Below are 14,101 nucleotides of genomic sequence, written 5' to 3'. Positions count from 1 at the left end.
GAAGCAGGAGCTGATGCAGAAGCCATGGAGGGATGTTCCTTACTGGCTTGCTTCTCCTGGCTTGCTCAACCTCCTCTCTCATAGGACCCAAGACTTCCAGCCCAGGGATGGCACCACCCACAAGGGGCCCTACCCCCTTGATCACTAATTGAGAAAATGCCCCACAGCTGGATCTCATGGAGGCACTTCCCCAACTGAAGCTCCCTTCTCTGTGATAACTCCAGCCTGTGTCAAGTTGACACACAAAACCAGCCAGTACAGGATGTCCTTTGGCTGGTGATCCTTGATCCCTTCTGTACACAGCACATGATGCCTACATTTAAGTAATCATGACAGGTTATGTCTGGCACTCCATATTCTTTCTTTTCCTTTCCTTTTCTTTTTTCTTCTTTAAAAATCTTTTTATTGATTCTTTGTGAATTTCACATTATGCACCCCAATCCCACTCATCTCCCTGTTCCTTTTATCTGCTCTCCAACTTTGCAACCTCCTCCCAAGAAACAGACAAACAAGAAAGCAAAGCAAAGCAAAGCAAAGCAAAGGGAAACCATCTCACACTGTGTGTGGTAGCTGCAGTGTGTCTAAACATCTGTCCTTGCAAATGTCCATTGATCTGGTCTGGAGGCTTCTGGCTTCTGCTGCACCTATCAATACTGGATCCTCACTGGGACTTCTCAGATAGCCTGGTGTTTGTTGTCTTGAGTAGTGGAGACCCTGCAGCTTTGGATCTGCAGGACCAGCCCTTCACACACCCTGGCAGTTCATAGATGGAGTAGATGTTGAGGTGGGCCAGCTCAAAGCTCTGGATGTGGGCCTGGCTGGGAGCTGAGTTTGTCTGCCCACTGGCTCTCCTGTGCCCACACTACCAGGGCCAGCTCTCCTACTTTGCCCAGGCAAGGGGTGGGGCCAGTTCTACACAGCCCTGGACATCAATATGATCTCAATGGTCAGTCCAGCCCTGGAATGTCTATGTGGCCTTTAGTAGTAATGTGGGCTACAGACATGGACATAGACTCCAGGCCCTCTTGGTAGCATGGATTGGCACTTTACCATGGCTTCAGGTGGCATCTCAGATTATTCACATCAGGCTGTTCCTCACCACCTTTCTGCCTCATGTCTCCAGATCTGCCTCTCTTCATAGTGCACAAACCATTTCGCTTCTTTTTCCCCTCTCTCCATCACATACTTGGACATTGTAGTGGCATCATACATAGAGAGCTGAGACCTCTCAGCTGGGCCTCTGGGAGTCTTCCACCTGCCCACACTGCATGGTGATGAGTAGGCCTTTCCTTTTTCTCTTCTCTTTTCTTCCTTCTTCCTTTTTTCTTTCTTTTCTTTCTTTCTTTTTTTTAAATAATTATTCATTTATTTTATTTTATTTTTTAAAAGAATTTTGTCTCTGCTCTTTCTCAATAGCAAAGTTATTTTTTTAAAAAAAGATTCATTTTATGTATATGAGTACACTGTAGCTGTACAGATGGTTGTGAGCCTTCATGTGGTTGTTGGGAACTGAATTTAGGACTTATGCTAGCTCTGGTTGGCCCCGCTCGCTCCAGCCCAAAGATTTATTTATTATTATAAATAAGTACACGATAGCTGTCTTCAGACACACCAGAAGAGGGCGTCAGGTCTCATTAAAGGTGGTTGTGAGCCACCATGTGGTTGCTGGGATTTGAACTCAGGACCTTTGGAAGGGCAATCAGTGCTCTTCCTTCCTTCCTTTCTTCCTTCCTTCTTTCCTTCCTTTCTTTCTTTTTTTTTTTTTTTTTTTTTTTTTTTTTTTTTTTTTTTTTTTTTTTGGTTTTTGGAGACAGGGTTTCTCTGTGTAGCCCAGGCTGTCCCAGAACTCACTCTGTAGACCGCTGGCCTCAAACTCAGAAATCTACCTGCCTCTGCCTCCCAAGCATTGGGATTAAAGGTGTGCACCACCACTGCCCGGCTCTTCCTTTCTTTCTCTCTTTCTCTCTCTTGTTTGTTTTTGAGACAGGGGCTAACTGTGTAGCTTTGGCTGTCCTGGAACTCAATTATGTAGACCCAGGCTGGTCTCAGAAACCACAGACATCCACTTGCCTCTGCTGGGACTAAAGGTACACACCATTATGCCAGCTGACCTATACTCTTGAGCTGTGGTGGGTGGCTTGGTCTCTGAAGGTAGTCTCAAGAGAGGCAACTACCCATTATTCAGGCCAGCAATAGCTATCAAGTTGTGTAAAAGCCAGCCTTAGGCAGTGAACATCTGAAGAAAGCAGCTGGAAGCAACTCCAGGACAGGAGAGAAGTAGAAATAGAGAAACCGGAACTTAAAAGGTTGTTTAAAAAAAAAAAACAAAACCCTCAAAAAAGGGAACATGCTAGCCCTCATCCCTAGAACCAGAGATGTAGCAAATCCTCAGGCCTGAAGGTCTCAGATCCCAGGCTGACAGTTGTAGTATATTAGGCTGCTTGTCAAGAGTTAAGGATCCTGATGAAGGCCTGCAAAGGGACTATCACTAGGGTCTGATCCTCAAGGCATAGACAGAGACTGATAATAGAGGGTGCCACTTGCTGTTACTCACTGCTGCTCAGTTCATGGGCTGAGGACATGGAAGCATGTTCAGCCAGCTGATGGTGACACAGGTGGGGGTAGGGGTGGGGTGGATCAAGACGAGAGCCTTGCACATACCAGGCAAGGGTCCACTACTCAGTTAGTACTTATTCCCAGAATCTATACTTTTTTTTTCCCCCCAAGACAGGGTTTCTCTGTGTAGCTCTGGCCGTCCTGGAACTCAGCCACTAACTAGACTGGCCTCAAACTCAAGAGATCTGCCTGCCTCTTCTTTCAGTGTGCTAGGGAATAAGATATATGCTACCACCACCTGGCAGAATCTGTAAGTTTTAATATAAATTTATTAATCCTTTTAGAACTTCATACAATGTATTTTGATCATTTCTACTCTACTCCCCTGTGATCCACCGCCAATTCCCTTCACTAACTGTGTTCTCTTAATTTAAACAAATAAACCACTTAGTCCAGTTTGTGCTATACAAACACTTAACAGGTATGGGGCCATTCACTGGAGAGTGGTTGACCTGCCAGGGCCCATAACCCTCGATGAAAACAGTATCTGCTGCTCCAAGATGCCTTCATTGTGTCTTCAGTTAACGGGGGTACACACGAACCCTTTGTCCTGCCATGCTAGAATGTTGGTGGGTTTGGTTTTGTTTAGGTCTTGTATACGCAACCACAAGTGCTCTGTGTTCATGAACACAGTGGTCTTAGCATGTCCTGAAGACAGTTGTTTTGTTTCAGTCCTTTCTGACCTCAGGCTCTTATAGCTCCGTGGTTAATAAATATAAAGATAATAAATAACAGTTGTAATTCATATTGATTCTTCTTCAACTTGGGGACTAAGTCTGAGGGCAGACTTTTTTTGTTGTTGTTGTACAGCATTTTGCTCAGGTTAATAAAACCAACCCCACTGTGCTCTATGACCTTTCGGGAAACACAGTAAAGCCAGGAAAGTCTTTTGTCTCACATAGACCTTTCTGTCCTCCAGGAATCCCTTTCAGCATCTCAGATTCACCAAACTACTTTCGACATAAAATGTTCAAACTAGGATAATCCGACATTGAGGGTGGTTTGGATGGAATATTGTAACACGTTTGCCAAGAGACTAACTTCAAAGAGAAGCTTCAAGACCCTGCTATCTCCATGCTCACGTTTGGCAAGCAGTGTGTCTCTCTGGTACCAGCAACTCCGCCACAGCTGGGACAGCGTTGTGGTTAGTTCTCAGGCAGAGAAACGCTGATGTCCGAAGGTCATCTGTATTTGTGTTCCCAAAAGGGTCCAGCCCTCGGGATAGAGTGTATCTCTGGAGGTACACAGTCATCAAAACACAAGCTTCCTGGGTGTGTGTGTGTGTGTGTGTGTGTGGCGGGTAGCACAGGCAGTGCCAACTCCTTGTGTTCGCCACTGGGCACATCACCCAGCTTGCAAGCTGTCAGTCAACATCCCCGCTCCGCCCCGTCCCGCCCCGCCCCGCCTGTCGGACCAATCGTAGTCGGGGGTCGGGGGTGAGGCGCCGTAGCGCGGTCAGGAAGCGGGGAAAGAACGGCCCGGCGCGATCGGAGGCCACCGATCGGAGCGTCGACATCCCGTGGGAGGGCGAGCGGCGAGCGAGACCGGAGACGCGGTGAGTGCGAGCTGCGAGTGTGCGCGGGGCGGGGCGGAGCCTACCCGGGAGCGCCGGGTGCGGCGTGCCTCGTGCGCCCCGCAGCTGCAGAGCCTTGGGTTCCGTGCGCGGACCTCGGGTCCCTAACGTCCCCGGCCCGGTGTAGGGAGCTGCAGCCCCAGAGGTCCCAACTGCGTTCCAGAGCCCGAGAGCAGATGCCCTGGCCGAAAACGCAGCCAGAGCTTCAGCTGGGGCTGCCAAGGTCCGGAAGATCCGAGCCTCTGCAGAGACGATGCAGGGCGAGCCTGAGCATCTCCATCCTCAGTTTCTCCACTTGCTGCAGCGCCACAGCGCCTGGTAGCGGGCACTTCAGGTGACCTGCACCCGCAGCCAGGCCACTGTACTCCCCCCCCCCCCCCCCCCCCCCCCCCTTCCCCCCCCCCCACTCCCCTCCCCCCTTTCCTACACCCAGTGCAGAGAGCTTGGTCACACTGCACTTGGTCCCTATAGCCAGTCTCATCGCTGCTGTGGCGCCAGCTGCTTCTTTTCTTGTTGTCTCGTCATACTTTGGACTACCCAGGCCTTACTGAGCTGCAGTTTTGGAGGCATCAGAGTAGTCATGCAGGGAGGAACGAGTGTGTGACAGTACTCTGTAGGATGTTGAGATCTTGGCTTGTGTTCGATCTCTGCTTGACTCAAGTTCAGAAGGGCAGTGGTGCTCAGAGAGGTTGTGAGGCAGGATTTTTGTAAAAGTGTGTATGAAATTGTTATTTCCCCCTTGCTTTTCATCAACAAAAGATCATTGCCATGTTCCCAATGGATAAAGAATCACAGTGTCCTGGTGACTGTGTTCTCTTCCTATAGGCATTATTTGTCATTTGGAATATTAGGGTGTCTTTGAAGCTGGCAGGATGCCCAGACCCTCATGACTGTCTGACTCCTCTCGGGAGGGCACACAATACTTTAACCCAGCAGTGTGGGGCTCTGCCCACTTTTGACTGGATTTACCATCTTCTTTCCTTGTCTGTTATTTTCATAATTTCTTCTGGGTTGACAAAGTGCTGTAATCTGTTACTGAGAAAGGAACTGAATGAATCAAGAGGGAATGGTTGCCCCTAATGCTCCAGAATCCAGTTGTCCTGAGAGACCATGGCAAAGCACAGTTCAAAATTCATTTTAGTACCACCAGTCCTTGCCAACTGAAGTAGGTAATAAGCCTCGGCCACTCTGTCTAGTGGTTCTTCTACTTGACCGTATACTGTAGCTATCTAGGGATATCAAGGGTTTCGAAGTAAGCAGTGCCAAAGGATCCAAGCCCAAGGTGTAGACATACTAAAAGCACCACCAGCAAAGGTGTTGACTTACTAAGGTGTAAAGAAAATTCATTTGCAGAGAGCATAGGCAAAGGCCAAGTGCAAGCTGGAATGTGATTCTACCTTGTGGCTCTAGGGATACGATACACAGGCTGCCAGGCTCGTCAGAGCGCCTTTACCTGCTGAGTCACCTCAATGGCCCATTTTTACAGAATTATCATTTCTAATAAATGAAGAGCCAACCTTTACAAGTAGCAACAACTCTCTGCTTATACTAAACAATGTCTTACCTGTTTCTAAATGTATTCCCTTGTCTCTCACTAAGGTCTATAATAGTGTGTGTTTGATTTCCAGCCAAAGGCTACTGGAGCAGTAGGGATTTTAAAGAAGCCTTTGTCAGCACTGGCACACGCTTTGTCAGACTGGAACCACTATCGGCGTCTGTGTAGAGTTGAACCTTTCGGCTAGAGCCTGCGAGGGAACAGTTCAGAGGCAGCAGAAACTGCCTGGAATTGGAAAAACGGAATTCTTTCCGACCCACCTCTAAAGAATAAAGAGAGTAAATTTGATCAGGCTTTCCAGGGCAATGTCAAAATAACTGAGGAATGAAAAGAACAGTAACAGTAGCTGGTGTAGAAAATATCCAATAAAATAACAGATGAGGGTTGGAGGTGGCTTGGCAGGGAAGACATCTTGCCTTGAAGAACAGGGTTCCAAGTTCAGTTTCCAGGACCCCCAGGGTAGGAAAGAACTAACTATTGTAAGCTGTCCTCTGACATACACATGTGTGTGCACTGTGGTATACACGGACACATACACACACACACACACACACACACACACACACACACGTAAATTATAAAAATAATTAAAAAATTTAAATAGTAAATGATAATGTAGATGAAGCAGGATTGCCTGCCCCTTCAAAATTTGGAAGATGATGTCAACTTGTCTACATTTCAGGACAATATGATAAGAAATGAAGATAAAAATGTATATATAAACATTGTCTTAATTAGGTTTTCTGTTGCTGTGTAGAGACACCATGACCAAGGCAACTCTATAAAGGATAACATATAATTGGGGCTGGCTTACAGGTTCAGAGGTTCAGTCCATTATCATCAAGGCGGGAGCATGGCATGGGGCTGGAGGACCTGATGGTTCTACATCTTGATCCAAAGACAGATAGGAGAAAACTGACTCCTATTTGGCTAGGAGGAGGGTCTCAAAGTCCACCCCCACAGTGACACACCTCCAACAAGTCTGTCTCTCAATGCCACTCCCTGGACCATGCATATTCAAATGTCTGCAAACATTGACAAGGGTTTCCTTTTTTTCTTTTCTTTTTTCTTTTTTAAAAGATTTCTTTATTATTATATCTAAGTACACTGTTGCTATCTTCAGACACACCAGAAGAGGGTGTCAAATCTCATTACAGATGGTTGTGAGCCACCATGTGGTTGCTGGGATTTGAACTCATGACCTTAACCACTGAGCCATCTCTCCAGCCCTTAACAAGGGTTTCAAAGCAAGTAGTGCCAAAATGTTCAAGCCTAAGCTATGGACATACTAAAGAGGGGTTGGCTGAAAGTTCATTCGCAGAGAGTAACGGCAAAAACCAAACACAGGCTAGAATGTGCTTCAAGATGTTCCTTTACAGGAACCTTCATCTCATAGCACACCTTTTGGAAACAGAAAGAGTTATTTCCTTTTTATATGTCCTTTGATGGGGAGGGGAGAGAGAGAGAGAGAGGGAGGGAGAGAGAATATGACTATATGACTAGAGATGAGAGAACTCTTGCAGTCCTTTAAGACCTTTTCCAGAAAAGTTTAATAACTAAGTAAACTGCTTGACATGCTTCTAGTTCCTACATATCTGGAGTTTAAAGCCACATACATTATCATTAGTGTGTATGCTTTAATTTTTGTTTTACAGAAAGTAACAAAATGTCCTTACATTAATACAATTCTTTAATCAGGAATTCCCATGGTTTTACAAGAAAAAAAAAAATGGCAGTGGTGGCACATGCCTTTAATCCCAGCACTTGGGAGGCAGAGGCAGGCGGATTTCTGAGTTCGAGGCCAGCCTGGTCTACAGAGTGAGCTCCAGGACAGCCAGGGCTATACAGAGAAACACTGTCTCGAAAAACCAAAAAAAAAAAAAAAAAAAAAAAAAAAAAAAAAAAAAAAAAAAAAAAAAAAAAAAAACAAAACTTGTGTATTATTCTGTCTACTTTTCTTCAAAAATAAGATGGGCAGCTATCTGTTCCCAGCTATAAAACGAGAAGTCACTGCAACCTCATATATGTTATAAAAATGCTATTATCAGAGTGGGGAAATGATTGAAATCATTACTGATTAGAAATACCCCACTCCCCAAACCCAGCAGCAGGAACAACAATATAAAATGAACAGCTGGAGAGAACATTTTGAATTTGCTACGAGACTCTAGTCCTTTACCGATAAACATATGTGATAAAAGAATCAGGATCTCTTAGAAAAGCTGTCTCCTCCTCTCCCTCCCCCCCATCTTCAGGGTGAGTGTCTTTCTTCTTATGTCTTGTCACTGCTAAAGGAGACCAGGGACCACCTGTTGGGGGAACTGTAAACCAAAGGCTGGTTTATATCTTACTGTGGAGACTGTGGTAGTCTAGCTTTCCTGTGGGTCAGGGTGGTTTGCACAGTGTTCTGGATGGAACCCTTTATAAAAACACGAGGCCTCCTCCTAACACTATTTACATATAACGAATATGGTGATGCTGTATAACTTAAGCTATAAGGGGAGTGAGGTGAGTTTTACTTAGTTAAACTCTAGAAATTTGGGCCTGGAGAGATGGCTTAGTGATTAAGATCACTGGCTGCTCATTCAGAGGACCCAGATTCAAGTCCCAGCACCCATATGGTAGCTTACAACTGTCTGTAACTCCAGTCCTAGAAGATCTGACACCCTCACATGATGGCCACACACCAATGTATGTAAAAAAAAAAAAAAAAAAAAAAAAAAAAAAAAAAAATCACTGGGATGCACGATGTAAAAATTAAAAAAAAAAAAACTCTAGAAATTTAATGTTTACTTTTATTTCACAATGTCTGAGTTTGAAAAGTTTTTTTTCTATTAAAAGTTATAAGCTACATAGTTATAAAGTAACTATTACCTTCTCTGCATAGAGTTGAAAAAGGAAACTGAAGCAATTATCTAGAGACAAGACATTAATGTCCCCAGGAGTTTATAAGAGGTTACTGTCCCCAGGCCCTTTCCTCTGTTTTTGTGACTGGACCTTGGATAAGGCCGAAGAAGGGAAGTGGACTTCCCCTTCTGTTGAAGTTGGTGAGAATTTCATTTCTTTTGTTTATTGTACAAAACATGCCTCTTGAAACATTGCATCTCTTCTCTACAGAACTCTTTTTTTTTTTTTTTTCCGAGACAGGGTTCTCTTTGTGATCTGGACTACAGAACTCTTAAGATGACTGGCAGAATAGCAGCAAATTAAACTGAATGCTCATCCCCAGCCCCCAACAAACAAAAACATGGAACTTTGAAGGTGAAAGTGGCATGGTGTTGGCCATGGGTCATCAAGACACAGCCGGACAATGTGGACCAATTTCCTCAAACTACGAGTCTTCTGCTATCTGTTTGTGGTGCTAATGGTGGTGGTGTTGGTCGTCAATGTCACTCAGGTGGAGGTGAGTACTCACATCTGGGGATTTGCAGTCAGCAATTAGAGGAATAGTCAGCAGGCTTTTTCTCTGAGGGAACAAAACTTGCTTCATTGGAGTCGGCGCTCCCTGTGGCCACTGGGGAAAACCCTGAACTTTTTTTCTAAGTCTTTAGGGGCTGGAGAGAAAGGAAAGGAAAGAGAGAAAATTCACACACACACACACACACACACACACACACACACACACACACACTGAGCAGATGAAACAAAGCAGGCTCCAATAACTTCACGAATACAAATACATAATACATACAGACATACATACATACATACAGACAGACAGACACATACACATTCACACACTGAATGGATGGAACAAAGTTCCAAGAAGCAGGCTCCAAGCATTTCACACATCCACGTGTGGGCGTGTGCGTGTGCGTGTGCGTGTGTGTGTGTGTGTGTGTGTGTGTGTGTGTGTGTATGTTTGTGTATGTGTGTATATACATACACACATAATACAGTTGGTGAATGGAGCAAGCTCCAACATAAACTTTATTTTTTCTTCCATAGCTTACATATCCTAGCAAAATCTTTCAAAGAATTACAATGTGATTACATTCTATTTTTCTTTTACTGAGTGACTATAAAATAACAGTCTGTTCCCCCATACTTGCATGAGAAACCATTACAGAGTACAGATAAAGAAAACACATCGTTCCCGAGAACCCATGTACATTCATAACTAAGCAACTCGTTATAGATTAACAAAGTGTGAGCAAGCAAGGGAGTTTTCTCAGCTAGTTTCTCTTATCGGCAAGCAGCAATTTGAAGTTACAAAGAAAGGATTAATTATTTTATTATTTATCTTTAAATAGAATCTTAAAAGAATCACAAATCTAAACTTTCATATAAAAACAATCAGTCATATACACTTTCAATCCTCAGAATGCATATTTACTCATCAGCAATTCTTTTTTTTTATTTTTGAGACAGGGTTTCTCTGTATAGCCCTGGCTGTCCTGGAACTCATTCTGTAGACCAGGCTGGCCTCGAACTCAGAAATCCTCCTGCCTCTGCCTCCCAAGTGCTGGGATTAAAGGTGTGTGCCACCACTGCCCAGCTCATCAGCAATTCTTAATTAAATCATACCAGGAAGCTGAGGGTAAAATGGGTATAAGAAGTCAATCATCAGCAGTCCGGCCTCAGTGAGAGTCATGCCAGCCAGCGCTGCCATTGATCTGTTCCCTAGCCATAAAAGTTCCCTAGTTAACTAATGAGAGTGTGCCTTTCTGAACTTGAGATTGTTCCCTAAGATTTTCTGCATCAGAGCCAGTAGCAAAAACATCTTAACCAAGCTTCACTAACAATTTTATTTTTCTGAATGCTTTCTAAGGGTGGTGGTCATTGCTGACAATCTATATCTCTATTTCTTCCCTTTCTTTCTCTCTCTCTCTCTCTCTCTTTCTCTCTCTCTCTCTCTCTTTCTATAGGGTTTCTCTGTATAGCCCTGGCTGTTCTGGAACTCACTCTGTAGACCAGGCTGGCCTTGAACTCAGAAATCCACCTGCCTCTGCCTCCCAAGTGCTGGGATTAAAGGTGTGCACCACCATTGCCTGGCAACACTTTGTATGTTTTAAATGATTTTAAAATTAAAAAAATTCAGAAGAATATGGTAAAATATAAGAGAAGAGGAACAGCTTAAACACGGGTAGCCAAAATGGAAGCCAAGAATGAGGAATCCTAGGAAATAAAGGGGAAAGTGGGTAGGAAGGGGTTTAGACTGAGTGGATAATGAGAGAAAGTCAAGGTGACTCTCTGGCACAATGGCAACATCTCCATTACTTAAACCTTCACTAAACGTTCACCGTACTTCTTGCCTGTAACTTGGGTGGGGGGGGGGCGGAGAAAATGACATCACAGAGAGGGCTCTTATACATTGAGCACACTGAAGAAAACAAACAGCTGAAGAAAGGAGAGAACACTGGGGTAAATAGAAGCAGAGAACTGAACAGAAATTGGAGGCAGAAGAGATGGGTCACCAGAGATCCTGGGTTGGAGGTCGTAAGCTATCTTGCAGTAGAGAGTCGTTCAGTTTCCATGGGGCCTTCTGCGGTTGAAATCAGGCTTTAATCTGAGGTGATCTGATAGGGTGCAGGGGTTACTTAGATTGTTTGTGTCTGTCGACACTGCTGTGTGACTGCATATATGGTCAATTTTAGAGACTGTTTGGGGAGGTGCTACGAAGAAGATAGTTTTGTATTTGGGTGAAATATTCTGTAGATATCTGTTAGGTCCATTTGGTTCCTCACATCTGTTAGCGCAAATATTTCTTTGTTTAGTTTTTGTCTAGATGACCTGTCCTTTGGTGAGAGTGGGGCTTTGAAGTGTACCATTAGTGTGTGATTTAAGCTTTAATGTTTCCTTTATGAACCTAGAAGCCCTTGCATAGATGTTAAGAACTGAAACATCATCTTGGAGGATTTTTTTTTCTTCTTTTGATGAGTATGAAGTACCTTTCTCTATCTCTTTTTTATTATGGATTGGGTCTAATATAACTTATGTTGATTGGTCCCTAAAATTACATGGGAATCTGCATGCCTGCATGTAAGATGCTAAGGGTCCATGCCCCCAGTTGGATTGGTAAATAAAGTTGCTGGTGGCAAATGGCTGGGCAGGGAGACAGAGGCAGGATTTTTAGTATTCCCAGGCAAGGAACACAGGAGGGAGGTAGAGAGAGAGAGAGAGAAAGAGGGAGGGGGAGAGAGAGAGAGAGAGAGAGAGAGAGAGAGAGGTGGGGGAAGAGAAAGAGAGAGAAGGAGAGAGAGACAGAGACAGACAGAGACAGACAGAGGACAGACAGAGAGACAGAGAGAGTGTTAGGGTTGGAGTTAGAGTTAGAATTGCCATGCTGGGGAAGGAGAAGGTCCAGGTCTGAGAAGCCTAAGACAGAGAGACTGCCAACATGTAAGAGTCAGGGATCGTGGCTCGGGAGGGCTGCAGGCCAGAATGGAATACAGGTTTTAGTAAGTAATAATTCAGGAATATTGGAGAGGAGAGTGTGCTAACCACGTGGAGGACTGAAGTGGTCCAGCCATTGAGTTAAGACATATTAAATATAAGGTTGTGTGTGTGTGTGTTTGTGTGTGTGTGTGTGAGTGTGCGTGTGCAGTCTGTGTGAGTGTGTGCAGTGTGTGTGCAGTGTGTGTGAGTGTGTGTGTGCAGTCTGTGTGAGTGTGTGTGCAGTATGTGTGAGTGTGTATGTGTGTGTGCAGTGTGTGTGTGAGTGTGTGTATGTGTGTGTGCAGTGTGTGTGTGTGTGCAGTCTGTGTGAGTGTGTGTGTGCAGTATGTGTGAGTGTGTGTATGTGTGTGTGCAGTGTGTGTACAGTCTGTGTGAGTGTGTGTATGTGTGTATGAGTGTGTGTGTGAGTGTGTGTGCAGTATGTGTGAGTGTGTGTATGTGTGTGTGCAGTATGTGTGAGTATGGGTATGTGTGTGTGCAGTGTGTGTGTGTGCAGTGTGTGTGCAGTCTGTGTGAGTGTGTGTGTGCAGTCTGTGTGTGTGTATGTGTGTGTGAGTGTGTGTGTGCAGTATGTGTGAGTGTGTGTATGTGTGTGTGCAGTATGTGTGAGTATGTGTATGTGTGTGTGCAGTGTGTGTGCAGTCTGTGTGAGTGTGTGTATGTGTGTGTGCAGTGTGTGAGTGTGTGTATGTGTGTGTGCAGTGTGAGTGTGTGTGTGAGTGTGTGTGTGCAGTATGTGTGTGTGTATGTGTGTGTGCAGTGTGTGTGCAGTGTGTGTGAGTGTGTGTATGTGTGTGTGCAGTATGTGAGTGTGTGTATGTGTGTGTGCAGTATGTGTGAGTATGTGTATGTGTGTGTGCAGTGTGTGTGCAGTCTGTGTGAGTGTGTGTGTGCAGTCTGTGTGAGTGTGTGTATGTGTGTGTGCAGTGTGAGTGTGTATATGTGTGTGTGCAGTATGTGTGAGTGTGTGTATGTGTGTGTGCAGTGTGAGTGTGTGTGTATGTGTGTGTGCAGTGTGTGTGAGTGTGTGTGCAGTGTGTGTGAGTGTGTGTGTGTGTGTGTGTGTGTGTGTGTGTGTGTGTTTCTTTAGGGAACTCAGAACATTGGGATGGATAGCAAGGAATCTGTGCTGCTGCTGCTGGGGCAAATTTGAATAACTTTAATTTTGGTTTGAAGTCTATTTTGTTAGAAAGTAGAATGGCTACACCAGCTTGTTTTTTAGGCCCATTTGCTTGGAAAATCCTTTTCCAATCCTTTACTCTGAGGTAATGTCTATCTTTGATGTTGAGTTATGTTTCTTGTATGCAGCAGAAAGATGATGGCTCCTGTTTTTGCATCCATTCTGTTAGTCTGTGCCTTTTTATTAGGGAATTAAATCCATGGAGTTGAGAGTTAATGACCAGTGATTGTTAATTCCTGGTGTTTTGTTGTTGTTGATGGTGGTGGCAGTGTGTGGGTTTGTGTGTGTGTGTGTGTGTGTGTCCTTTTTGGTTTTGCTTGTGTGAGATTATCTATTTTCTATGTTTTCATGTGTGTAGTTAACCTCTTTGGGTTGGAATTTTCCTTCTACTACCTTCTGTAGTGATGGATTTCTAGATACTGTTTAAATTTGACTTTGTCATGGAATATCTTATTTTCTCCATCTGTGGTGATTGAACACTTTGTTGGGTATAGTAAGCTGTGCTGGCATCTGTTATCCCTTTGAATCTGCAGGATATCTGTCCAGGCCCTTAAGGCTTTTGAGAAATTGAGAAGTCAGGTATAATTCTAATAGGTCTGCCTCATATATGTTACTTGGCCTTTCAGCTTTTACTATTCTTCCTTTGTTCTGTATGTTTAGTGTTTTGATCATTATGTATAGTGGGGGATTTTCGTTTTTGGTCTAGGTTATTCAGAGTTCTGTAAGCTTCTTGTGTTTTTTTTTTTTTTTTTTTTTTTTTTTTTTTTTTTTTTTTTTT

General features: G+C 44.2%; 1 protein-coding gene across 4 annotated transcripts in view; it reads left to right on the top strand.

The window, feature by feature from the left end:
- The first annotated feature begins 3,933 nt into the window (after nucleotides 1-3,933).
- Nxpe3 (neurexophilin and PC-esterase domain family member 3) overlaps nucleotides 3,934-14,101 on the top strand; it is a 51,672-nt gene continuing 41,504 nt past the window's right edge. The window contains exons 1-4 of one of the 4 annotated variants that reach the window (XM_031364066.1): nucleotides 4,194-4,523; nucleotides 5,818-6,022; nucleotides 8,632-8,791; nucleotides 8,892-9,147. In XM_031364066.1, the coding sequence (XP_031219926.1) occupies nucleotides 9,055-9,147 (93 nt within the window). In that variant the 5' untranslated portion in view covers nucleotides 4,194-4,523; nucleotides 5,818-6,022; nucleotides 8,632-8,791; nucleotides 8,892-9,054. Of the gene's footprint in view, nucleotides 4,172-4,193; nucleotides 4,524-5,817; nucleotides 6,023-8,631; nucleotides 8,792-8,891; nucleotides 9,148-14,101 lie in introns of those variants that run through there. The other 3 variants (XM_031364067.1, XM_031364068.1, XM_031364065.1) reach the window with 3 other exon arrangements.

Source organism: Mastomys coucha, unplaced genomic scaffold (genome assembly GCF_008632895.1).
Source record: "Mastomys coucha isolate ucsf_1 unplaced genomic scaffold, UCSF_Mcou_1 pScaffold12, whole genome shotgun sequence".
Taxonomy (NCBI): Eukaryota; Metazoa; Chordata; class Mammalia; order Rodentia; family Muridae; genus Mastomys; species Mastomys coucha.
Note: the sequence above shows the minus strand (reverse complement) of the source record. Positions and strands in the feature narration are given on the sequence as shown.